The 26,610-nt window shown below is 49.8% G+C and overlaps 2 protein-coding genes across 3 annotated transcripts in view; both read right to left on the reverse strand.

Moving 5' to 3' along the window:
- Window positions 1-536: 536 nt before the first annotated feature.
- Pla2g4f (phospholipase A2 group IVF) lies at window positions 537-17,556 on the reverse strand. Its single transcript, XM_020158033.2, has 20 exons — window positions 15,642-17,556; window positions 14,723-14,795; window positions 14,031-14,167; window positions 13,825-13,953; window positions 13,469-13,509; window positions 13,228-13,270; window positions 12,689-12,755; window positions 10,122-10,291; window positions 9,888-10,001; window positions 9,641-9,678; window positions 9,289-9,424; window positions 7,521-7,657; window positions 7,045-7,267; window positions 6,142-6,256; window positions 5,801-5,938; window positions 5,616-5,723; window positions 4,412-4,606; window positions 3,940-4,106; window positions 2,921-3,107; window positions 537-2,628 (listed from the first exon to the last, which is right to left on the reverse strand). Exons 1-20 carry the CDS (start codon window positions 15,750-15,752, stop codon window positions 2,408-2,410), a joined length of 2,550 nt encoding a protein of 849 aa, XP_020013622.2. The 5' UTR covers window positions 15,753-17,556; the 3' UTR covers window positions 537-2,407.
- Window positions 17,557-17,702: 146 nt separating this feature from the next.
- Window positions 17,703-26,610, reverse strand: part of Vps39 (VPS39 subunit of HOPS complex) — a 48,458-nt gene continuing 39,550 nt past the window's right edge. Inside the window, exons 16-26 of one of the 2 annotated variants that reach the window (XM_020158030.2) lie at window positions 26,395-26,468; window positions 25,956-26,054; window positions 25,076-25,193; window positions 24,407-24,535; window positions 23,118-23,220; window positions 22,843-22,888; window positions 21,252-21,401; window positions 20,970-21,104; window positions 20,638-20,729; window positions 19,593-19,647; window positions 17,703-17,796 (exon numbers count right to left, since the gene is read on the reverse strand). In XM_020158030.2, the coding sequence (XP_020013619.1) occupies window positions 17,767-17,796; window positions 19,593-19,647; window positions 20,638-20,729; window positions 20,970-21,104; window positions 21,252-21,401; window positions 22,843-22,888; window positions 23,118-23,220; window positions 24,407-24,535; window positions 25,076-25,193; window positions 25,956-26,054; window positions 26,395-26,468 (1,031 nt within the window). In that variant the 3' untranslated portion in view covers window positions 17,703-17,766. Of the gene's footprint in view, window positions 19,648-20,637; window positions 20,730-20,969; window positions 21,105-21,251; window positions 21,402-22,842; window positions 22,889-23,117; window positions 23,221-24,406; window positions 24,536-25,075; window positions 25,194-25,955; window positions 26,055-26,394; window positions 26,469-26,610 lie in introns of both variants that reach the window. The other variant, XM_020158031.2, reaches the window with a different exon arrangement.

A 26,610-nucleotide genomic window follows, 5' to 3' on the forward strand; every position in this document is an offset into this window, starting at 1 on the left:
AGGCAGAAAACCCCCAAAAGACAGGTAGAAAGAAAGAATGCAGATAAAGATTGTATTTGCAAACTAGGAAATCATGCAGTCCTCCAGAATACAGCACAATAAACGTTACAGTGTATGAAAGGAAAGTTTAGATATTAGAGACAGATACTCCTATTTCCACTTAATGGAAATTCCAGAGGCAATGAACAGAGGTTTATCTTTCTTTCCTTCCTCCTCCCTTCCTCCTTTCCATCATTCTCTCTCTCTCTCTGCCTCTTCCCCCCAGTCACACACTCAGCCACACACACACACACACAATGTAGCTCCCATGTGCTGGGATTACGGATGTAGCATGCCCAGACAAAGATGCCCAGACAAAGAGCAGTTTTGATGAAACTGGTAGGTAATTTCTTAGCGCTTCAAAAAAAGACATGAATCCAGAAACTGAAAGAGTTCACTGATAATTTTTTAAGTTCATGCTTTTAAAAAATCAAGCTTTTTTAAAATCAAAGGCAAAATCATAAAAGCTAAAGAAAGACAAATTATCCTCAACCAAATGAGAACACCAGAGCCAGATGCAACAGGCATTTAATATTGAGTAATATATGTTTGGATCAAGAATTCTCTTCTCATCCAGGCTGTATCATTCTTTTTTTGTCTGTGTGTGGTACTGGGGATTAAACTAAGGGCCTACGCCTCGAACCTCTCACCAGCCTTTTTTTTTTTTTTTTTTTTCGAGATAGGGTCTCTTGAACTATTTGCCTGGGGCTAGTTTCTAACCGTGATCCTCCTGATCCCTGCCTCCTGAGTAGCTGGGATTGCAGGTGTGAGCCACTGGTACCTGGCCACATTATTCTTAAGTCGGGGCAAGAATAGCCAATTCCAGACAAATAAGGACTGGGAACATGTACCATCTGCAGACACTTCATTAAAGAATTAGTCAATTTTGTATTCCAACAAAACCAAATGCAAAAGGAAGAAGAGATCTGAGATGTGATGACAAGCAAATAAATCACTAAAATATACTTTATAGGGGGGCTGGCAGAATTGCTGAAGTGGTAGAGCACCTGCATGAGGCTGAGTTCAAACCCCAGTACCACCAAAAGACAAACATTGTACAGTGGAAACAAAATTCTCTTGTTTCAAGTTTTTAATATATTAGAAATAAAATTCCAGGTAGTTAGAAAATTTGGGTGGGTGGGTGCTTCGAGAATTTCCTGGGGAGATGTAAAAGAAATGTCTACCTCCAAACTGGGGTGATACTAACATCACAAAGAATGACTTGGATAAATCCAGCCTGCTGAGTGAAAGAGTTTTATTCGAGATTACTTAAGAGCAGTAGGTGAGGCCTCCCAGTGTCTAACTGAAAGAGAAATTGTGAGTTTGTCTACATGTGTTAGCATGTGTGTGTGTGGTGTCTACAGGGGGCAGGAGAAGGTGGGGACAAGGCTGTGGAGGTGGAATGGACAAGGCGGGCCTGGGCAGCATGGCTCTTCACAGGTCAGAAATCTGTTCTCACTGGAGAGGCTCTTGCTATTTGGAGGGTTCTAAGTGGATCAGGGTAAATGAGAAACAGACATGTCCAGGTCATCAGATGCAGGAACCCAGGTCAGGGCTCCCTCTCCCCCTTAACAGAGACAGTTTGCTCACCAGCCCATCCTCAGCAGGAACACGCACACATACACATTCAGGTACACATTCCTTCTGCCCCTGGTAATCGGATAGCCGATCTAGACACACCCATTTGGCACCTGAGAATCTGTATTTTTATTGGGTGGCAGTTGTACATGAGACCAGAGAATGTGGCCCAAGTTTTAGGAGCAAATCTAGGCTGGGCTATCATACCACAGGTTGAGCAGGGAAGGTGGTGACCTTTGGGGAGGGCCAAGAAAGGCCAGAGACAAAGGACAGCTGCTAGCAGGACAGAATCAGTGACATGCTGGCAACCCACATGGCCACTCTTTATTCTTTACAGCAATGAATCCAGGAACTCAAGGTGGAATCAGAGCTGGAGCCACTTTGCGGGAGGCATAGTTGGGCATCTCTGTGTCACATCCCAGTGTCAGTATAAGGAGGGAGTCTATAGCGTGGCGCTCACAGCCCCCACTCTGGTGAGGCTCTGAGTGTCTGGCCCTCGCAGAGCCTTCTGTGTGGGGTGAGACATACAGAGAGGCTGCTGCTAGTTGTCTCCCCACCCATTATAAAATAAGCAACATTGTCCTCTGACCTGCACCCCCCAGAAAGTCTAAAAAACTCTAAGAATCTCAGAGGAGGGCCCTGCCCCAAGTCACAGGCTGCACATCTGCAAGGATTTCCAGGCCTGGGAGAGACCTCAGGGTGGGTCTTGGAGAGAATCCCTTCAACTCTTCCCTAGACCCCCTAGACCCCCATGTCTCCTCCTTGCCACAGTCCTCCAACTCCCACGTGGTCAGTCCCCAGCCCTCTCCCCAGCCTGCCTCAAGTCCAGAGCCAGCCTGAGGGCGTGCCTTATGGTCTCCATGTTGTTCAGAACATTGTAGCGACTCAGGTTCACCAGCCGATTAAACTCCTTAGGCTCATAGGTGAAGTTCAACGTGCCATAGGGGGTGTCTGGCCCATTGATGGCAAAGTCCCCAAAGGCCTTCTCCTCTTCTGTTTGCCGTTCCACACCTGTGGGTGGAAATGGAGGCAGGGCTAGGCTGGGACACTCTGTGTAACTGGCTGGGAGCTGATGGCCCAGACACCTTCCTTGCCCCATAACACCTGGCCAGTTTCCCTGGGCCATATCTCAGTTTTCAGGACTATCACAGGGAGATGAACACTGAAATCCAGGCAGCAGAGGGCAACAGCAGCCAGTCTGGGCCCTCCAGGAGACCTGCTTGGATACACTGTCCAGGGGGTCCACTTGGGGACCACCCAACAGTACTCTATAGGTCAGATGCAGGGCGGAACGTCCCCTTACCTGGGGCCAGTTGTGTTCGAAAGGTACGGTTGACAAGGGGAAAGTGCAGCACGATGGGTGAGTAGGGGTCGTCTGCCTTGGTAAACAGATAGCACTCACGGGGCTCCTTCAAGTCCTCAGGGCCCAGCTCAATCCTGGGGAAGGGGATCCCTCGGTCCAGGCAGTACTTCTCCGTCATCTGTAAGACCTGGGCGGGGTAGTGAGTTTCTAGCCCTGTCTGCCCTGCAGGCTGGCCCTGCTCCCTACCTGGACGCAAACAGACCCCAAAATTCATGCCAGCTCTGCCTCTGAATAGCTGAGTGACTTTTCTGAGCCACATTCCTCATTTGTCAAATAAACATGGGAGTAACTGTCTTGTGAGAATGTACTGGATTAGCAGTGATCAATGGCCAATAATCAGTGAGCTAGTCCTTTAGATCTCATATGTCATCCTTATTCTCACCATCATTCCTCCCTGTCACATGGCCTTCCCTTCTCAGACCTCTCTCTGCTCCCTGTTACTGGGGGCTGACTTCAATTCCAAATGGTTGATATGATGATCACCAGGTCAGCATTGGAGAGAGCTTTATAATCCTCCAATCCCAGGCTTTCACTGGACCCAAGAGGACAAGGAGGAGAACAAAGAGGGAAGGGCTGGTCCAGCGGCATCACTAGACATACATCTGTACGGTGGCATCTGTCTTCTGGCCTGCAGTTTTAGGGAGTCACTGCTGGAGTCTCCCTGAGGGGCCTTTGATGTTTTTTGTTACCATAGCAATAAAGGACAGCAGGCTCAGGCTCATTCTGGAGCACAGAACCCCATCATGAATGAGCAGGGACAGGACAGAGTCTAGAAGATACCTGAGGACCCCTCCCCCTCCCTCTCACGATCCCAGCAATTCTTCTCCAGTTGGGACACCTGGATGGCCAACAGCATTCAGAAGACACCTGCCACAAAGCAAAACCCAGGCCCACCAGCACAGTGACCCCTGAGTAGAACCCTCGTCCCTTCCCCCCCACCTTAGACCCCTTCCCCTTACCTCAAAAGGAGCTTCCAAGGAGTAGTCAAAGGACAGAATGAGGTCCACCGTCCGCTGGGGCACCAATATCAGTGGGAATGGTGAGTTGATTGCAAAGCCTCCGTCCACCAGGGACAGACAGTCCTGTGTGGGCATGAGCTGGTTGGGGAAGGCGTCCGGGTGTGTGTCTGCAAGGTGCACAGGACAAGGACAGTTGCTTCTGCTATCCACCCTTTTCTCAGGGCATCCTCAGCCTCGTTGTCTCTGTAGAGTTCTCCCTGCTTCTGACAGCCAAGGGATCTCCCATCCCACCCTTCTGCTCTGTCTTTCAACTTCCAGTGGGGTAATCAGACTCCTTCTCTGTCAGACCTCAGTCAGCAGGAGACCACAACTCAATCCCCAAATGCCCCAGGCCAAAGCCAGCACTGGCCCCAGTGAGGCACAAGTAGGAAGGGGGTCACCTCCTCCCCACCCCACCCACAGCAGTACCCACCTTTCCAGGCCACGAACTCCCTGCCAGCCACATAGTCCTTGTGCAGGCAGAGGCCCCGGGTGAAGTTGAAGCTCTGGGCAGAGGTAAAGCGGGAGGTGAATATGTCCAGCACAGCCTGGGAGAAGGGCCCCTGCGGGGTGAAGAGCCTGGTGCGCAGCCGGGTAGGGTCATGGAGGTGGAACTTGGTGCAGTCATCTAGATGGGCAGGGGGAGGCAGGAAGAGTGGTCTCTTTGTCCAGAGACCCCTACAGCTCAGGAGACCCCATCCTCCACACTTCACACCCTCCCTACAGCCCTCATCCCTCACTCCAGTCCTCTGACACTGCTTCACAGAATCCTTTTTAAATGATTTTCTTTTGTATTCCTACTGCTTTGGAAGTTGCCTATGACTGACTTTATTAAATAATTCACTTCCTGCCCTCTTGAAAATAAACAGTATATACAACTTTCAATCCCTTAAGCACTGAGCACCAGGCTGTGCGGTTGTGTGCCGGGTATGAGGATGCAAAGGTGCATACAGCCTGGCCTCACAGGACACATGGTGCACTTGGGTAGGGAGGGGGAGGTCATGTAAAGAGATATAAATCTTTCTTTCGTTTTCTTGAGACAGGTTCTCACTATGTAACCCAGGCTAGCCTTGAACTCTCCACCTTCCTGCTTCTTCCTCCCAAGTGCTGGGATTATAGGTGTGTACCATCATAGCTGGCAAGAAATAATAAACCTTAATGATGCCCTAAGTCAAGGCAATGATAAAGATGTGTACACAATCGTAAGGGAGCAGGGTGAATGAGCTGAAGCTTCATTTCTGGTGCTGGGACTAGAACCCAGGGCCTCCCACATGCTAGGCATCACTAAGCTCCACCCCCAGCCCCTGATCTGAATCAAAGTTATCTGGAGAAGAAAGGGGGAAAGGACTAGGCTGAAGGGGAGCCAGGGAAGGGGTGTAACCAGAGTATCAACCACAAACCCAAAGGCCCTGGGCTGAGTTGACCTAATTGGAGTCCGAGGCACAGAACTCTAAGCTGTGGCCCTGTCACTCCCAGGGCATCCACACACCCTAAACTAGGGAACTTCTCAGAAGTTCTCTGAATCCAATGGAAGAGCTAAGTTCATCACTATCTCCTCCCTTATGCTCCATCCCTCTGCCAAGGTCCTATTGCTGGCAAGTGGTGGTGGTGGGGTGGGGTGGGGTCTCTGTCCTCACCTGTGACATTTACGCTGCCTCTGTGCCAGTCCAGGAAGGCCAGCCCCGAGCCTGCGGTCTTCAGGAAGATCTCATCCAGGCTGGCTGCGAAGGCACTACCCCACATACCTAAGGACACAGGCAGGGCTCCCATATCAGGGCCTGGCCTAGGCCCTGCCTGGCCCCAGCCCCAAGCCTAGACTCACCCTGCAGGTAACAGATGCGGGGCTCAGGCCACAGCCGCAGCAACCGTCCCATGAAAAACTCACAGCCAAAGAGCTCAGTGGGGACATAAGCCCCATACTTGGGGAAGCCAACCTCATGGGGGGTGAACTCGCACCACTCTGGGGAAGAGAAAGTCACCAGGAGCTTCCCATCAGGGTCCAAGTAGGAATCTTGCCTTGCCAAGAGCAGGAGGCAGAAACCTCACTGTGCTGCAAGGCCCACATTTGTGACCACAGCCCACAGGTCCCTGATAACCCTGGCCTCCCCCATCCTCCCTCCACCATCTCCAATGTCTCCTTCCTTTGCCTCCACACCCAGGCACCTGCAAAGTCTTCCCCACTGATGTTGGTGCGGACATTGATGCCGGCATAGATGGGGTAAGGGTTCTGACCCTGGATGACTGCCTCCTGCTGGTCAGACAGCTTGGCAGGATTTTCCTGGGAAGAAGAGAAGGGAGGGAGGTTGGCCTTTTGTGGGACCCCCATTCTCCATCCCCACAGCCCCAGGTAAGCACCCCTTTGGCGGGTGGCACACCCACAAGAGAGATTGAGTTGCCAAGGCCAGGGCTGAAAAGCAGCTCTCTAGGGGACAAGCTCCAGGCTGCAGCAGAGGTAAGGCCACTGTGGGCTCCGTACAATTCCAGAAGCTATGGGAACACCTCCCTCCTCTTTCCCATTCAAGCAAGCAGATCAGAACACACGGGAGTCAGACTGACATTTTTTAAAGAATCATTGAAAATCCATCTAAGGTATTTAAAAATGTAGCTTTTTTATTTAATCTGGTGACATAATCCACAACTGACAGCCACATGCAGTGGGGTCAACTGCTCTGAGCTTTCTCATTACCCAGGACCTGCAGTTATAGAAGGAGCCACTAGGTGGAGAGAGTCAGCGCCGCACTGGCCAATGAGCAAGACTTTCAAAACCTAACTGTGCTGGGGCCCTGTGCCACGCCAGTAGCTTTAGAAGTGGGGCCCAGGCATGGGTTTGTTTGAAAAGCCCTGCAGGTGATTCCAATATGCGACAGAGCTGAGACCTGTGGGCTGACTCCCTCCCCAGGGCTTAGGAAGATGAAGTGGTATCAGCCCACCCTGGCGTCTCACCCCCTCCCCTGGGGCCTTAGCTCTAAGGGATAGCTTTGTACATCTCATGCCTTAGCTCGGGGATAAGGCAGGAACAAGCGTGTGGGTGGCGCAGAAAGAGTAGAGTACTTCTTGTTCTCTTACCTCCTGGTTGAGGAAATATTCAATGAGGAGGCCCCAGAGGTCAACGAGGGACACACTGTGGCCGCTGCTCTCCCGGGTCCTCAGTTCCTGGGTGTAGTATTGTAGTTGCTCCGTGGACATTGCCCCCAGCTTACTGCTGCACACCCGTGCCTGGGCGTGCTCAATGGGGCCCTGCAGCGCCATCTGGGACCAAGCAGGGTCCTTGTAGAGTGTGGAGATGCACCTGGGGATGAAAGGAGGGCTATGAGTTAGGAGCAGGGAGCACAGCAGCAGAGGAGGCATACAGAGCGTGTGAGTGACCCTCCTCCCCATCATGTGCACCTGCTGTCCTGCACCTTCCCTTGCAGGAGCCATTGGGACACAGCCTCTTCTTGCACTTTCTAATACAGGCTCCCAGCCCTTCTCATGGTCACTGATCACCCCCCTACCCCTCCAGCACTCCCTGAAAAGTCTGTTCCCTGCCCTGCCTCACTTACCAGGTGGACCCAGAGACCCCGCTCAGGTAGGTCACAGCGTCCAGGAGACCGAGCTCCTGAAGCCCTGCTAGGCTGCCATACAGGGAAGTCATGGCTCGAGTTCCGCCCCCAGAACCCAACACGGCCACCACAGGAACCTGGGTACAATGATAATGATGATAACAACCACGTCTACCACCACACTGCTATATTACTGCTTACCCTCATTAGGCACTGTTGTCAACACCTTGCCTACATGATCTCATTGAAGCTTCACAGTAACCCGCTGACACCCATGCTTTACAGATGAGAAAAGTGGTGTGCCGGAAGGTTAGATAACGCGCCCATTCACAATTAGTGAGTGGGGAGCTATCAGACCCGTGCAGTATGGCTCCAGGGATGGTTCTTAACCTTTATTCCAGGAAGGTATATTTTGATTCACCAAAAGCAGATAACACAGAGTTTCTCTGCCTTGGCAATATGGATATTTTGTCCTGGATAATTCTGTGTTGGGGGTGGGTATCCTATGTGTGCTAGGATGTTTAGTACCATCTCTGACCTTTACTCAGTAGATGTCACTAGTATCTCTCTACTCCCCACCCTAGCCATGACAACAAAACAAGTCTCTAGATACTGATACATGTACCCTGCAGATTGAGGGACAGAATTGTCCCCAGTTGAGAACCACTGAGCTAAAGTGACAAAGACTATTTAGACTTGCTCCCAGACATGAGAGGTCCTCAGGACCAGAGATCCTTAGGATCAGAGGTGCCTGGTGGGATCAAAGTCAAAGCCTTTTTTTTTTTTTTTTTGGCAGTACTGGGGTTTGAACTTAGGGCTTCATGCTTGCTAAGCAGGCACTCAGAGCCACTCTGCCAGCCAGAGTCAAAGCTTTTTTGACAGATCAGCTTTTCCACAAAGGGTTGACTTGTTCCCCTAAACTTTTGGTTCCTTTTCCCATCTTGAAAATGTGCTCCCTGGCTTGCATACTTTTTTTTTTTGTTGTCGTTCTTTTGTCTTTGGCTTGCATACTGAAGGCCCCATTATTTCTGAGACAGAGCAGACATCTGGCACCCAGTGGCCACACGTATTGACTAATGAACTATCTAGACTTAGCAGCTTGTTGGTTCTGGGCAAGGGATCCACCTCCTTGGTACACATGAAGCAAGGAGAAAGTCACAGCCCATGCCTCATGTACCACAGGTCTGACTCTCAGCGCTTCTTTCCACAGGCTGACCATCTCTTTGCCTGAGAGAACCCAAGGATTCTCTACCTTCAAATCCTTTAATCACTGTTAGGAGCTCAGTTGTGTTTTCCCCAAATTCATTTGTTGAAGCCCCACTCCCCCTAGCATGATTGCATTAGGAGACAGGACCTAGAAGGAAGTAATAAGGGTAAAGTGAGGTCAAAGGGTAGGGCCTCAATCTGATATGACTGGTGCCCTTATAAGAAGAGGAAGAGGGTCAGGCATATCTACAAGCCAGGAAGAGAGGCCTCATCAGAAATCAACTCTGATGACACCTTGATCTTGGACTTCCAGCCTTCAGAACTTTGAGAAAATTAATGTCTGTTGTTTAACCCAGCCAGTGTTTTGTTATGAAGCCCATGCTGATTAAGACATCCACCCTTGGCCAGGGCTGTTTAGTCCTTCTTCCAGTTCTCCTGAATTCTGATTGTTGGCTTAGGCAAACAGGCCTGCTTCCTTTCTCCTCTGCTCCCTGGGCTTCCTATCAGGGGAGAGGCTGGATTTAGTTCCAGCACCCCTGGGTCTAGCTCCTCCATCCCATACCTGATCACAGTGTGGAGCCTCACTCAATCCGAGAACCTGCTGCAGGGCCTTGGATACAACCTGCTTCCTCTTGTCCAGAAACTCCTGCTCCCCATCACAGAGGTCAAAGCCAAGGCGCAGATCCAGGTCTCCGGAGCTGCCTCGGATGGGGTGGGTGGGGAACTGCATGACTGTTCAGTGCCTTAGGCCCTGCCCATTTGTCACGTGAGCAGACCCCCCCACTCTGTGAAGGCCCTCAAAGACTCCAGGGGACTCCCCACCAGCACAACTGTCCATGGCCTGAACCAAGTGGGCAGGAGCGAAGAACGTACTGCCCAACCCCCCAAGGCCTCTGCCAAAAGTCCCACCTCACCTTATTTCTGCCTTCACACTCAAAGCCACCTCCTGGCCCTGAAAGAGACAGCAACCACATCCTGAGCGCACAAATCAGGACTCTCCCAGGGAAAAGCCTCCCACACAGTTGCCCCTAGCAACGGGTAACTTTGGTCCATATGAACTACATGGCTGAGTTCCAGGCTGGCCTGATCTTGCCCAATCCCCAGACCTCTCTTGGTGGTCACCTGGCAGGCAGGGTCCCCAGCACCCAGACACAGCCTTACCTCCCCTAGGACCACCAACAGTTGTTCCTCTTGATCCAGGGGCAAGGAAGAGAGCAGGATTCCCCTCTCACCCAGCTTGCTGGTCTGAGCCTCCAGCTCAGCACTTGGGCCACTCTGCACAGAACAGACCAAAGAACAGTGCAGACGGGAAGAAAACGTGCCATCTGGGAGCTCTGGAGCCTCCTCCAGGCTGACCCAATTCCATCATCCAGGCCTTTATGATGGCTCACTCACCTGCAGAACCCTGAGCTTTTCCTCCAGCTCCATGTCCAGGCTGGAGTCCAGCATGGGATTCACGTGGAAGGTAAAGGTGAGCGGGAGTCCTGGCTCCACTGGGGGCTGCAGGGGCAGGAGCTGTGGCTTCTCATAAGCCCCAGGCACTGCCAGCTGGATCTGCCTAGAGCCTGAGGACAGAGGGCCCAGGGAGCAATGAAAGCAGGTGGGCCTATGTGTGGCTCAGGACACAGCAGCTCCTCTTCCCTCCTCTTCCCCAGGAGCCCCAGCTCTCAGGCTTCCCACTCTCTCAGGCACTCTGACCATAAGAAAAGCATCTTGGAAGACTCCTGGGCTCCTGTAGCCTGCCTTGGTCAGAACTGGGACCCTGGGAGAGTGGGAAACACACAAATGCCTAGGGAAGGGGAAAAGTGGGGGGCAGGGAGGGAGGGAGGTGGCCCCTGCCCATAGCCTATGGAGCTAGTGACTTTTAGTAACTATAAATTGTATTAATTCTATTAACATATAACTATACAAATTATCTATGCATTATTATATTAATTACCAGCTTTCAACTGGTAGTTTTCCCCATCTCTTGCTTCCATTCAAGCTCGGTGCTCATTGTCTTGGGAGAGGCTTATGGCCAGATATAAAACGGAAATGGTCTACTAGTTGCTCTGCTTTAGTTCCTAAAAGTGGAAGACCTCAGGAGAATGCGGGGAGTCAGCAAAAGGCAGAATGGGATTCTGGGTACAGAGGATTACATCTTGGAGAAGGCCAAGGCCTGAGCAAAGAACCAGGCTTATGTGTCAAGAGGAGTGGGGCTGCTTGCTAGCTGCTTTGGGGGGCAGTGTAGATCCCAGAGAGAAATGGCTACACAGGATGTCCAGGCAGAGGGGACAAGGGATAGCCTTGCAGAAGAGTCTCAGACCCCAAGGACAGCAGACTCCTCAGAGGAAGAAGTTCAGATGGGGTCCCACTCCCTACAGCCTCTCCTTGCACTAAATGAGACCAGAGATTTGACAGGCCCTGGGGTGGGGGAGAATTAGAGAAATTCAGGAAAGGGCTATTTCATTGACACCAGATTATGTGGTTAAAAAGAAAACAGGCCATGGAGTATCTTCAACCTGGGTTTGTCCTGGTTCTCTTATTGACTGTGTGACCTTAGTAAGGTTCTTCTTTGAGCCTCTTGAATTAATAGAGGTTTATAATATTCCTTTTTTTTTTTTTTTTTTTTTTTAGTGATACTGGTGATTGAACCTAGGACCTTGAGTTTGTTGGGCAAGCATTCTACCTCTTGAGCCACTTTTTGCTTTTAGTAGCTTTTCAGATACAGTCTCATGCTTTTGCCTGGGTTGGTCTCAGACTGTGATCTTCCTACCTTTGCTTCCCAAGTAGCTGGGATTATAGGCATGAGCCACCAGGCCCAGTCATGATAGTCCTACTTTATAGAGTTGCTATGAGGATTATACACCCAAGTGGATGTACAGTACTTAGCACCTGGCTCTGAATAAGTGCTCCATGTCACCTGAGCAGCACTCATCCCACAGGCCCAGACTCTCCACATGGGAATGGTCCAAAGCTGCCACAGACTCGGCTCCACTTCCACATCTGGATTTGTCCTCCTGAGCGGTCACCTCTGTGCTGTACTGATAGACCCAGTTTCTTCTCCCAGTACTCTCACTTTTTTCCATGTGACTCTGTTCTACTAAAGAGGCTGACTCATACTCCTTGCTCTCCAACTTTGAGTTCAGCTGTGTGACTTTGGCCAGTAACATGTTAGGGACCAGGATGGAGCCAAAGGCTTGAAAAGCACTTTCTCTTTTTGGTTTTTTTTGGGGGGTGGAGGGGGCAGCATTGGGATTTGAACTCAGGATCTCATGCTTGCTAGGCTAGTGCTCTTCCCTTGGGCTACTCCTCCAGCCCAAAAATCACTTTCTCAATTGGGCTTGCTCTCTTGCACCTCTGCTGAGGCCTTAAGAACATGTCCAGGTTGCTCTACAGGTCAGAGACGTGGAGGAGAGACACATGGAGCACAGGGAGCTCCCCCGTCCCTGACAAGCCCAGTCTCAGTCAGCAGAGCCCCCATCAACCACCACGTGTGAGCAAAGTGCATGCTTGTGTGCCACTGAGACTTTGTGAGTATTTCTGGCAGAGCAATAGTTGGACAGCTACCACCTCTATGCTTGAGACAAAGATCAACTACCTCAGGGGCAATTCATTCTAGTCTTAGTCATCTCGGAGCAGTGAAAAATTAACAACTTCCTGCCGGGCGCCAGTGGCTCGAGCCTATAATCCTAGCTACTCAGGAGGCAGAGACCAGAAGGATAGCAGTTCAAAGTCAGCCCAGGGCAAATAGTTTAGGAGACCCTATCTTAAAAATCCCATCAGATAAAAAGGGCTGGTGGAGTGACTCAAGTGATAAGACCGCCTGCCAGCAAGTGTGAAGCCCTGAGTTCAAACCCCAGCACTGCCAAAAAAAAAAAAACCAAGAACTTCCTGCCCCAGGCCCGCATCAGTTCCCCCACTCCCCACTTCTTACAAGTTCCCGGAAAGAGGCAAGAACTACAGTTGCTGACTGGACTCACCATACTGTTCATGTGAGGCTGGCCCATCTGTCTTGAGGGAACCCTGGATTCGCAAACAGGGCTGAGCCTAGAAAAGCAGAGGCTTTGGGAGCCAGGGAGTCTCCCGGGTCTGAACCATAATAGAGGGAGGGCAGAGGGAGAAGTATTTGGGGCAAGGTTCAAGAAACAGCTCTCTAAGGGCCTGTGCCTTATGGGCAGGGACCTTCCATGGCAACCCCAAGGCTGTTCCATGCCTCCCTTCCTGGACTCAGAGGAAGGGGACCCTGGTAGGAAATGGAGTATGGGCCTCTGAAAGACCCCTTTGGCCATCTCAGTAGCCAGGGGCCCAGGAAAACAATATGGCAGGCCTAAGACAGGAAGCCAGGGTCCTAGGCTGCCCACCCTGGCTAAAGGTCTTCTTGTTCTTCGTCTTCCTAGCACATCTCCACTCTAAGGAGGAGTTAAGTGTCCTTCAAAGACAAGTAGGCATCATGGACTCTGTCACGTACACCTCCCTGCTCCCCAGCCCAGGGGGCCCCAGCCCCATCTTCCCTACTCACCACCAGGACCCCATTGGTGATGACTTCAGATGGAAGCATTTGGCTGCAAAAGGTGAGGAGCTCATGGGCCACTTGGCCCCCGGCTAATGGCTATTACAATAAGGCAGTTGGAAAAAGCTGACAAGGTTGGACATGCATGGTCTACAATGGGTGTCCCCTCTACAAAGACAGGGCAGGACATGGTGACTGGCAACTAGCAATAAATGGGGGACAGGAGAGCATTAGCTCCACCTAGACTCACCTCTTCTCCAGAATAAATTCTACCTGCAGCTCTTGTGAATCCTACGAGGGAAGAAGGATGCCAGTTTTTAAAAGGCCCCAAAAGTCTCAGGACTGTCCCTATGCCCCAGCCCTGCTCAGCTCTAGGGACTAGAAGAGGAGACTGCATAGCTTCTCATGGGCATACGAGGGCTCCAGGCAGAAATGTGGCCAAGGATTCAGCAGCCACTGAGTCAGACAAAAGATGCTGCCCTCTGGGAGCCCACATTTACAGGAAATGTTACAGGGTTGGTGCCGATAGGATGCCCCTCCAGCAGGTGGCCCTGGGGGGCCTTCCCTCCTCCAGCCTGGCTTGCTGCTAGCTCATGTGGGGCTCACCTGCTGGTTGAGCAAGAAGGTGTGTCTGTGGGGCAGGCCTGGCTGGAGACTCCTCAGGTCAAACAGGAGCACAGAGAGTGCATCACTGCCCAGGACATTCTTGTCATAGAGAGTGAGCTCCAGGACATTCTGGGAACAGGCAGGCAGCGGTCAGCACCCTGGACGAGCCCCTTGCCCTCCACGGCTCCACCCTTGCTGGTCCACACCTTCACAGCACCGTGGATCTTGTAGTGGAAGGTCTGATTCCACTCGGGGTCACTGCAGTTAGCCACCGTCCTTGTCTGGGCATGGTTGGGGGATGCTGTGGGCAGCCACAGTTGCACATAGCAGTCGGCTTTAGACACTGCAAGAAGGTTGGGAGAGGGTCCTCAGCCTCAAGTTCATGTTGCAGATAAGGTTTTCTGGAGGAAGGTGGGCTGAGAGGTAAGAAGCAGGGGAGAGGAGGCTGCTGCCTGGGCGTGGGAGGTGTGGGGAGAGCTTTGGTGTCCTCTTCATCATCTTGACTAGTTACATCTCTGCAGCAGCCAGTTGAAAAGATCACTTGGCAGCACAGACTGTTGAATAATTTCTCCAAACTGCCTGACTCAGGCAATAAAATTGCCTCCCCCTTGTGAGTACCAGTGTGGAAAGCTCCTGGAAAGCAGGCACTGGCATGTGGTCACGGCGAGTCTTACACCCTCACAGGCCTGGATCTAGACACAACTCTCCCCTCCAGTGCCCTGGCCTGCCCACCCCAGGCCATGGCAGCCTCACTCAGTGGTCCACACCAGCCCCAACCCTATTCCAAGTATGCACACACACGCATGCACACACTCGCACACACAGGCACAACTTAAGGGGAGCTCTGGGGAGACTCTAGGGAAAGGAAGGGGAGAGGGTGGACAGGAGGGTCACTCACGCAGGTCTGTGCCCTGGATGTTTCTGGCCCTCAGCACTTTCACCTGGAGGTCATAGTATGGGTGGGTTTCCCGCTGCAACAACATAACTCCAGGGACTCAGTTCCAAGATGGTGGGGTGGAACCTGGTCTCCTCCCTCCCATGGTTTCTAGCTCTGGTTCCCCTTTGTCCCATCATGTAGTAGCCTTGCCCAGGGTCACTGATGTCACTGTGTCAGGAGCTGTGTAGCTGGGAGGACTTTGCAGGGTGCAGGTGTTGGGAGTTTGGCATTGGTGATGAGCCTGGGCCCTGGAACCTGCCAGGCCTGGGTTCAAATCTAAGCTCCACGATGAGCTAGCTGAACTGATTATGGCTTACCATGGCCATAGCCTGCAGCTCTCCTGAGACTTTAGTGCTCCCACTGTGGCTTTCGAGCCAGAGCAATGTGTTTAAGGTTAAATATTAAAAGAGAAAACTATGATCCACCACACCCATTAGCTCCCTGACCAAGGATGGAAGACTGACTACAGGCAGCAGGCAGACGAAGGGAAGCTGGGAGTTGCCTGGCTTGTACTGGTCTGATGAGTCACTTAGGAGATTGCAGCTTGGCTCAGGAGAGATAGTCAGCTGCAGCCTGTTGGAAGTGAAGCTACCCCTGATAATCCCAACAGACTCCTACTCCTCTCTCCACAATGGCTTCGTCAGCACAGTTTTGGCAATACCAACCAAAGGCCAGTGTCACATGACTTGCCCTCCATTTCTTGGAGGGAATTATTGTCAAGAGCCAAGGCCTTGGCCAACCTCTCTCTGTTTTTCCAGGTTGTCTGGAGTCAACAGGTCCCATCCACCCCAAATCAAAACCCAAGTGTGAAGGCTGGCTTAGTCCTCACAGGACACCATGAGGACCTGTCCATGTCTCTCAGATGAGACCAGTACATTACCCGCCACCGCCTCCACTGAGGTCCCCTCTTCTCTCTCTTCCACAGCAGCACTGCTCCCAGGAGGGGCAGCCCCTTGCCGGCCAGCCACCTTGGCCAGAGGACCCACAGCATGGCAGCAGCCTAGTTCCCAGCAGAGAGCCACCTGCTCTGTAGCTCAGGTCTGACAGGTAACACTGGGGTGGGGAGGGCGGAGCAGCCACTGTGTTCAGGACTCAGGGCAGGGTGGCCCACACTGGAGGTGGGGCTTGACATACTCCAGGAAGTGACTGAAGTCTGTTCTCAGGCAAGAAGCAGTTCAGTCCCTCTCTAAGAGACTCAGTCTCTGGTTAGCACAGCTTTCCCAACCCAGCCCCTAGTTATCATTGAACTAGTTGTAAAAAATAGACACCTGAGCCTCACCCCTATAGTCCCCACTAAAGAGTGGATGGGGAGTCCAGGCATTCCTGTTTCCAAGCAAGGCTGACACAGCCCACCCTTTGACAACATCCCAGAAGTGGTATAGCATGAACTAGCCTTCTCCAGCTACCAGGAAAATCTAAAACCAACCACTTAAGTCCCACTTTCTCCATAGCACTTAAGCAGAAAAAGGGAATCTCTGGATCAGTTTCATTTGAACTCAAAAATGTTTCACCTCTCTTGGCTTCCCTCAGTTATTCCCCAAACACTGAGAGCCTGTTGCCTGCCAGTTCTGTACTAGACCCAGGAATACAAAGATAAAGACGGGAAGCCATATCCTAAAGAAACTCACAGCCTCATGATTCCCTGTGGCTTTTCAGGCAGAGGCCTCTTTCTAGGTCAGTGGAAATACCTGGGTAGTTCAGAGGCAAGGATGTGATCAGGTGGTACAAATAAGAGCCTGTCCTTAAAGAGCTAGCATTGTAAGCCTCAGGAAGATGTGATATCTCCTTCCCTGTTGTCCATGATCATCTAGGTGGCTGAGGCAGTCACAGTCTCTGGGAAAAAGAAAGGATTTCTAGGGCAGTGAACCAAGCTCCAGTCATACAGCTGGGCATGGTGGCATGTGGTTGTAATCCCAGCACTCAAGAGGCTGAGGTGGGAGGATCACTCAAGTTTAGAAGTTCAAGACCAGCCTGGGCAACACAACCAGACCAAGATCCCTGTCTCAAACAAACAAACAAGTAAAAACACAATCCAGTGATCTCCACTCTCTTCTGCACGGCCTAGAGTTGGAGGCTGAAAGAACAAAAAGACGATTCAATTCTAAATCGAACCAAGCAGATTCAGACTAGAAACTCCTAGAGCCAAAGGAGATGTGACCACTGCCAATGGCCAGGGATCCAGGGAGGCCTGTTTCTGCTTAATGTAGACTGTGAAGCCAAAATGCTGAGAGGGGTTGGTGGGCTAGGGAATGGCAAATCCAGTCCCCCTGGTGATCTCTGGGGGGCACTGTAGGGTACTCCTGGATCCGAGCAGAGGAGCCTGAGGCCAGAGCAGAAGGAGTGCACAACTGGTAACAGAGCCAGTCTGGGGTCCAGGTTCCTGATTGACTTGAGTCCTCTCTGGAGGACCACGCTGTCTCCTGGAAGTCATCTGTCCCATACGTTAATAAAGTCACCACTTGTAGTTCCAGAGAACTTTCATTCTAGAGAAAATTTAGGATGGCCAGACAGCTCAAGGGGGGACAATACAGAGGGACTGAGTCACCTTTTTGGAGCTCACCAAAGAGTCCAACACTTCTCTACTTCTCAGACACTCGCATCCCTTCCTCCTGCCAACTGCACATCCTTGCACAACCCTGGGGTTGTAGGAAAAGCATGCAGTCCAGGTATGTGAAGAGAAGATGATGTGGGTCATCTAGAGTTCTGGGATGTCCTTCAGATTGTGACAATGGAAACATCCGTCCCTGTGCTGCCAACCCGTCAGCCCATAGCCACACTTGCTATATTTGCCGCACAGATCAACACATTCCTAAGAGAAGGGCTACTTGATTTTTCTTAGTTACCAAGTGGCTTATTCTTCTCTGTTCTTGGCTAAATGACTATCCATTCATTGTCACTTTCATCCAAGTCCACAGAAGAAGAAAAAAGAGACCCAAGAAGGTTTGGTTTCCTGCTTGATTACGTTTATTATGAGGAGCAGTTAAAGATCTTCACCAGTCCTTGGTTCAGAGCTCTTCTCTCCAGCCTTCTTCACACTGAGTGGGGAGTCAGGGAAGTAAGAACAGAATTTGGGAAAAGGAGTCACGTATGTATGTATGCCAGACAGGAGAAAACACATTCTTTACTCCACTGCTTCAGACAGCTCATTAGAGTGGAGGCATCAGCACAGGAGGCCAGGAAGGCAGGGCAGGTTCCTGCCTTGCTGGGAGGGCCAGCTTGATGCTCCACCACTGCTCATGGGGCCACTGACAGCACTGCCTCTTGTGCGTGGCTGTGGCTGTGGCTGTTAGGGACAGTGACTTTTCTTTCTCCATGTACTGCTCTATAGAACCCTCTTCAAGTGCTGCCCAGACTCACAGACCTGAGTGGAGTTCCCCACATCTGTAAATGGTGCTGACAGTACTCACTCCATCTCTTCAGACTCTTCCAGAGAGTGTGCATGGATGGAGCCTTGTCTACTTGTCACCAGCAAGTCATCCTACAACACAGAGCCCAACCCAGCACAAAGCTGCCATTCATAGGGCTATGGTATGTCAAGGACAGGCCACAAACACAATGTCAGTGTTAGGCACTGTCACTCACCCTCTCACTACCCTTAAAGACATTAGGGTAGTGACTGCAAAAGGGAGGACAGGATATAGGACCACTTTCCCATGTAGCCTGCAGTACTAGAAAGTCCATCCTGTACAGCTCTGGCAGGGTCCCCCTCCTGCCCCCACCCTCCTGCATCTCTCTCTGCTGTCCCCAAATACCTCACAAACACTCAAGCATCAGCCATTGTCAGTTCCTGATCTGATCACGCCCTGCATGCAGTACAGACCCACCTTTCTGGCTATCCAAGAGCAGTCCTACAACCCAACAGACTAAAACAGGGGAATGATGGCTAAGCTGGACTGGAAGGTGAGAGGATGGGAACTGGCTGGAGACAAGAAAGGCATCCAAAGCACAAATAGCTCACTCATAAAGACTGAACAACCTGCCTGCATGGTGCAGGAGCCTCTGTGGAGACCCCTGCCTTGGAGACCACATACCCAGGGTAGTGAGGCATCAAAGCCCCTTCCAAGGCAGAGAACAGCACTCTCTTAAGTTTCTGGGCAGAGGGCTTATGGCCAAAGAGGACTCACAATGTCCCTGATGGCTGATTACCAGTGTGCTCCTAGAGAGCCAGACTTCCTCTTGCTTCTTATTTTAAATACTGGCCATTCCCAAGCCCACAGAGTGGGAGAGAAAGCCTGGGTGGCACAGTGAGGGGAGATAAAGGGGCAAATTAAATAGAAAGAAAAGGAGATTGAAAAATTAATGAGACAAGCAGGGAGATTACGGGGTGACACAGGGCACAGCTCCTGTGGGGAATCATAGCTGTCTGGTCTTTGTGGCATGGAGTGGTCCTCCCATGGGACTCTCCAGGCAGTCACACTGAAGGGTCCTTGTGACGCTGTGCACTCATCTTAGTAGAAAACTTAATAAACAACCCTGTGGTACAAACAATTGAGAGAAGTGTCCTTGTTCAGCTGACTGGTATGCAAAGGCAAGACGGTGCATGTCCTCCTGTCCAAGACGATGTTAAATTCCCTGGAACTGCCCGCAACATAATGGTGTAAAGTATCACTAATCTCTTTTCCTATAAGGAGCTGGCAATGCCAGACCATGAGTCTAATTAATTCAGATATGTTCTAGGGCACAAGGTAGCCAGTAGTGTCCAAAGTGGGAGATGCCTGGTGGTGGCAGCCCCAGATTCCTAAGGCTGGCCATTCTTTCACTTCTCTGGGATAGCCGAGCTGTCCACTGCCGAGTTCATGGGACATGGGACTCAGGTATCTGCTGAGTTTACCTCTTTGGAACAGAAGTAATGCACCACCACTCCATTGGGGTATCTTGCAAATGCACTGCAAGAAAGAAGAATAGCTCAGGCAGGAGGACGGCCTCCAACACACTCTTCAAGTACCTGCAAGAGGCCCCTTCCCCAGGAGCCACCCTAGCCCAAAGAGCAGCCTGCCAAGGGTCTCTGCATTGCTGTACCCACCACTTCTATCAGACAACTATAAAGAGGATGAGTTACACAAAGCTCAAGTACATGGGGACATTTCCTGTTAAATAACCAATGTAAGGCTAGGAGTGGCAGAGCATCTGCCTAGCAGGCACGAGGCTCTGAGGTTGATCCCAGCACCCCAAAACCAAAAATAAATAAATAAACAAACCAGTGCAGAACATGTGGCCACAGTTCAGCACTGGCTTACTGAAGGTCGACGGTCAACACTGCTCATCAGAACAAGTTTCAGGCTAGTTCTAACAAGGGACAGTGAATTGGGTCTTTCTAAAGAAAACACTCTGCTTAGAAGGGGACTAACTACGGAACAACACACTGTGACTCTGGTGCAGGGGTCTGCGTGTCATGGAGCTGCAGCTTGAAAGATTTCTTTTTTTCTTCCTTCACAGACTCATTCTAAAAAATAAAGACTTTCTAGCGGGGCATGGTGGTGCTTCTCAAAAACAAAACAAAACTAACATAAAAATCTATTTTATAAAATAACCTTAAACATTGTTTACATAAAGATGGCTTGATATGGTAGTGTATACCTATAATCCCAGCACTCAGGCAGAATTTAATTTCTGGTTTTTAAATTCTCAAAGACCACCCCCAGACAGCAGGGCCTGCCCTATCAATGCCCAAGAAATCAAGGTATGGCAGAGGTGTGGCTCAGCCTTGCAAGAGTGAAACACTAAGCTCAAACCCCAGCACCATCAAAAGACAAAAAGTAGTCAGGATAGAGAGCAGATTTTCTCTTTGGCTGGAGGGCAAAAATCCATCCTGATCATTTCCCACCCCAGGGATCCCCCACCCAAGCTTGGATGCACTAAGGGTGGATGAGGCTTACCTGTTTCCAATCTTCTTCTTACACACCATGCACACCTTCTCCTCTGTGATGATGCACTTCACCTGCTGGTGCAAAATCCGCTCTTCCTGAACCTACAAGAGATGAAGGGAAAGTTCCATGTCCAGCACACAGAAACAGAATGCAGGGGTCAGCACTGTTCATCTCTTAGCCTTCACAGATACTCCTTGTCAAAACACTTGTAATGACATGTCATGTTGGCTGCTGGGACAGCTGGAGTTATACTGTACAAGTACATACAACTCTGCTTCAGTGGGAACCAACCACGTGGAAACCATCTCATACTGAAAACCAAGGTCACCCTAGACCCATACCCTCAGGAACTCAGCATGAAGAAGGTTCTTGAGCACTTGATTGAACCGTTTCTTTTGTGCATTTTCTTCCAAGACCTTTTCCAAAAAGATGCGTATGTCATTGATCTGAGTGTTTGCTGGCAGAAGGTTGATAGCCTAGGGACAGGAACAGAAATGAGAAAAGGCTGAGGCAGAACAGGAGTGAGACTGAGAAAACACTCGAGGCCAAGAGCTCTCAGACCCTAGTCCTTCCCCACTGCTCTTCTCATTCAGTGCTACATTTCCTTGGGGAGGACCGCTGACCTTGGTGGTGTCCAGTTTGCTGTGGTGCAGTTCCAAGACCTGCAAGGCAGCCTGGAGGTTGGCCTGTGGCTCTAGAAGTTCCAGCTTGATTGGCCCCAGGCAGTGAATGCTAGGGGGCGACAGGTACATCCGAAGCAGGGACAGATACACCTGTCTCAGATAGGCACAAGTCACTCATGTCAGGTTAGCAGCAAATCCCAGAGGCCCAGTACTAAGCAGTCCTAAAGATTAGACGGTGGAGAACATCATTCTGAGTGAGGTTAGCCTGGCCCAAAAGACCAAAAATCGTATGTTCTCCCTCATATGTGGACATTAGATCAAGGGCAAACACAAGGGGATTGGACTTTGAGTACATGATAAAAGCAAGAGCACACAAGGGAGGGGTGAGAATAGGTAAGACACCTAAAAAATTAGCTAGCATTTGTTGCCCTTAACGCAGAGAACCTAAAGCAGATACCTTAAAAGCAACTGAGGCCAATAGGAAAAGGGGACCAGGAACTAGCGAAAAGGTGAGATCAAAAAGAATTAACCTAGAAGGTAACACACACGCACAGGAAATTAATGTGAGTCAACTCCCTGTATAGCTATCCTTATCTCAACCAGCAAAAACCCTTGTTCCTTCCTATTATTGCTTATACTCTCTCTACAACAAAATTAGAAATAAGGGCAAAATAGTTTCTGCTGGGTATTGAGGGGGTAGGGGGGAGAGGGAGGGGGCAGAGTGGGTGGTAAGGGAGGGGGTGGCAGCAGGGGGGAGAAATGACCCAAGCCTTGTATGCACATATGAGTAATAAAAAAAAAAAAAAAAAAGATTAGACGGGTTGGTCTATAGCAACCCATCCTCAGGGAGCATTTAAAACTCATTTTCACCTTTCAAAATTTGGTGAAGTCAAACAGTCAAATGAGAATGTTAATTAAAGAATCAAAGACTGCTTTTTCCCTGAGAGAAGAAACCAAGTGCCTGTGTTTATAAATTGCTAACACTGCAAAATAACTTAAAAACATCACTCATGTTCTTTGGCTTTGAAAACTGAGACCCTAGCCACATTTTGTCAGGTGGGGAGGAGCCCATGATGAGTTACCACATTATCTACTGGTACCAGCGCCATGGATTTCTCCAAATTTGGGGCCAGATCATTCCTTGTGGTTGGGGCTGTGCATCACTTAGCAGGATCTCTGGCCTCTACCCCTAGTTCTAGTAGCACCTCCACCCCCCAGTCACAACAATCACAAATGTCCCCAGACACTGACAAAATGGTATGTATTCCAGACAGTACATCAGAGCCACCAGATGTTCCTCCTCAGTGGGCTGTGCTGAGCCACATTAATTTAGTACATGAATCAGGACTCTTGATAGGGACAGGGGACTGCTAATAAGCATGTGGAAAACAAACGCAAGCAAACCAAGGCATACAGTTGGCTTGCTTCTCCCTCAAGAGACACATGCAAAATCATTCGGTGCACCCACCCAAGCCCTGTCTCATTTAGCAGTCACACCAGTACCAATGTGGTTACACTGGATTGGGTAAGCTGAGTCTGCTAAAGGAGCAGGAAACATACATATGCTCCCTGTGTCAGGGCTATTACTTACATCTTTGTGGCCATCCTTGTTTTGGTCATAGTGTTTGTGGCAGTACCTGCAAGGGAGAAGGTGTGAGAGCAGGCAAGGGACTACATCCAGATGATATGCCATCCATGTGGCCTGCCTGAGCAGTCTAATGATAACCAAAACCAGGGGCCGGCATGGAGGGCGACTTGCCCTCCAGTAGTAGAGCACAGGTGATGAGCTTCTTGGCCTTCCTGACACTCATCTCTGGAAGGCTTGCTTGTTACTCCTTGGGAGGTGGGAGGACAGGGCTCACTTACTCCTCAGCCATCCTTGTATCCTTTAAGACGTGGACATAGATGAAGAGAGCTTGTTCATGTTTGCCCATGCGCCCCAGCAGGAGAGCTCGTTCTTCTAAGAGGCCTAGGAGGAAAGGGATATGCAAGCACAAGGTCAGGGACTAGGCTCCTAGAGGAATGAGCACAGGAGCAACACAAAATTTAAGAAAGGGCTGGGGGTGAAGCTCAGTGGTAGAATATGTGCCTGGGTTCAATTTCTAGCACCAAAATAGTAAAAATTAAAATAATAAGCCAGGTGTTGGTGGCTCATGCCTGAAATCCTAGTTACTTGGAAGGCTGGGATTAGAAGGGTCATGGTTTGAGGCCAGTGTGGGCAAATAGTTTGAGAGAACCCATCTTAATCAAATAGCTGGGCATGGTGGCTAGTGCCTGTCATCCCAAGCTACGAAGCTATGTGGAAGGCAGAGACTGGGAGGATCATGGTTTCAGGCCAGCCCAGACAGAAAAAAAAAAAAAAGTTTGTGAGATCTCAACTTGAAGGAAAAAAAGCTAGGTGTGATGGTGTGCACATGTCATCCCAGCCCTAACAGGAAGTGTAAAAATAGGATCATAGTCCAGGCTGGCCTGGGAAAAAGCAAGACCCTATCTCCAAAATAACCAGAGTAAAATGGGCTGGGGTATTGCTCAAGAGGTAGAGTAGCTGCCTAGCAAGCACAAAGCCCTGAGTTCAAACTCCAGTACTCACCCCTCCACACAAAATATATATATATATATAAAATGGAAGAAAATATCCTTATTTTTTCAAGGAGAAAAGTACTGACATTTTTAAAAGCAAAGGGAGTTATTTTAGAAGTTACTGTATCCTGTTTTTATGATCACTTCTAAAATGGGTAAGGGAACTCATGTAGCAGCAGGTATATAATAACATCTACACATCAAGCCAGGCGCTTCAGGGAAAGTAAGCAAACACTTGGGCTCAGTGCTCACAAACTTACTCATCAGACAAATTTGTCTTTTGCAAATGAATTTTTCCAGACTAAGAACAGTGCTCAACAATGAACTTGGCAAGGACATGTTGAAAAGCAGTAACAGGTTACAACCTATCAATTAATTAGCAGTGCTTTACAACCAGAAGAGGCTTCTCTCAGCTCTGGTAAAAAAGTGAATCTCCAGAAGGGATGAAGCAGGAGCACTGGACTGAAACCTAGGGTTCTTCCCAGGCCCACCTTTGTGGAAACAGTAAAAAGGGCAAGATTAGCTTTTGTACTATGTTCAGCTGAAGTGACTCTGGGCCTACGTCAGACACTCACCATCAAAAGGAAAGTCACAGATGAGCCGGCCTGGATCATAGTAGCTGGAAATCTCCAAGAACATGAGCAACTTTTGCCTGTATTCTCCCAGCTCACCCTCTTCCTCTCCAGCAGGGACTGGGGTTTTGCCTTGAAAGGAAACCAAGCTCGACGTGAAAGGATGCTGTCGGGAAGCAATGTGAGATCGTGGCTCATGTGGTAGAGTACTTGCCTAACAAGTGCAAAGCCCTGAGTTCAAACCCCAGTACTGCCAAAAAGGGGGCAAAAACTGGGGTGTTGGGGGGAAACGGAGCTCAATGGTGACACCACATGATCAGAAAGAGATGCCACAGGGGTTTCCAGGTAGAGTTCTTTTACTTTATGGTCTCTATGGCCACAAAACATCAGCTTATGGTTAAGAAAAGTAGGCTAAACAGAGAAATACTGGTAGGTCAACAGGTTTCTTATCAACACAGCTGTCATCTTGCAGACAGATCTGTTCCTTCTGTCCTCCCCTAGAGATGCCCAGACCTAGTTAATGGCTCTGGAGTCTCACATGCCCCTGGCTTTTGTAAGGTACTTTCCACCTCCTGGACATAGAACAGTAAGACCTGCTTTTCCAACCACACATGGCACCTGTCTGTCATGCCTCTAAGGACTGGACCAACCATCTTTCAGTGGGAACTGTACCTGCAGGGAAGGACAGGAGGTACTCCTTCATCAGACCTTGCACCTTCTCACAGTACAGCTGGATTAGGCAGTTGTGGAACCGGGAGCCTATCTCCTCCCACACGTGGATGATGTGCTCCTGAGGAGAGACGTAGGTCTGCTGGCTGATAACCTACAAGCTAGGAACTGGTCTCCCAGTCTCCTTCACATGTTTATAGCCCAACAGGTCCCACCCAGATTATTTCCTAATTAAACTGCAAAGATTACCCAGGAACAGCTCTTTTCTAATTTGTTTTTGGGGTTTTTTTGAGATGGGTCTCAATATGCAGCCCAGGCTGGCCTGAAACTCATGACCCTACTGCCTCTGCCTCCTGAGTGTTGGCATTACAGGCATGTGCCAGCATACCCAGTGAGGAACAGCTCTTCTAATACCATCAGGAAATTTCACAACACAACTCAGCAATCTCAGGAAGTACTTTTTTCCATTTCCAATTTAAACTCATTTTATTAACTTTGTCCTAGAGTCCTTCAAACTCTTATATTGGCCCACGTAATTAAGGTTAAATGTTTGTAATATGGTACATAAAACCTATTTGAAGTTGCAATGGTGACTGCTAAGTTTGCATAAAAATGAGATTGAGATTTTTTTTTTCCTTCTAAAATGTTATTCTTTTATTCCTCTGTACTTTACTAGACTCAGAAGGTATCATCAAGGTAGCATTTCCAGTTCGGTCTCCTGGGATTTCCTCCTTCAGAGGATGTTGAAATAACCTTTTTCTATTCATTTCCACCAAGCCCAAGTGTCACAACACCCCTCATAGCTGAACTGCCTGCTAACTGAACTGTGTAGACCTGGATCCTGGGTTGAAAGCTTTTTAGTGCAGACCAAAATATATCTTACCAGATAAGGAATAGCGAGACCCTTAAAATTCTCTATTAAGAAGCTAAGCACACGATCTCGTGGTAGAGATTCCACCTCTGGAAGATCTTCGGTAAATATCTGTCAGAACAAACTGAGTTTCAGCAGCAGAATCACTTGATTAGAGTTCTACCAAACACACATGTGTGCAAGCGCTGGGTCACACAGATACTTTTGGAGAGGAAGGGTATACAGGAAGGTTTCAGAAGCTGGATAGTGGATGGCATACTAGGCCACAGGACTCCTGGTCCCAGGGCAAGGCTTTTTCTACCATATACACTGTTGTCTCATGCATCCCACTTTATCCCAAGTCCAAAGGAATTGCATGAGTCCAGCCTCCTCCTGTATCCACTGCTGTCTTTCTAGGTACAGTCAGGACCAACTATGGCACCAGACAAATCCAAAAGGCTTCATGACCTACCTTCAGGCCATCTTCTGGGAAGTCTCTCAGCACCCACACTGAGTAGGAAAAAATTAAATGCAGGTTTTCTGTGCCTACAGGGAAAAATAAGATTTATCAGCAGTTGACAAAAGTAAGGCTTGCCTGATGGGACTGAAAGGCAGGTGTGCAGGAGGCCTCAGAATTCATTTGGTGGACAAGACAGCTTTGTTCAAGCGTTAGCCATTCAGGGATGCT

Source organism: Castor canadensis, chromosome 2 (assembly GCF_047511655.1).
Source record: "Castor canadensis chromosome 2, mCasCan1.hap1v2, whole genome shotgun sequence".
NCBI classification, from domain to species: domain Eukaryota; kingdom Metazoa; phylum Chordata; class Mammalia; order Rodentia; family Castoridae; genus Castor; species Castor canadensis.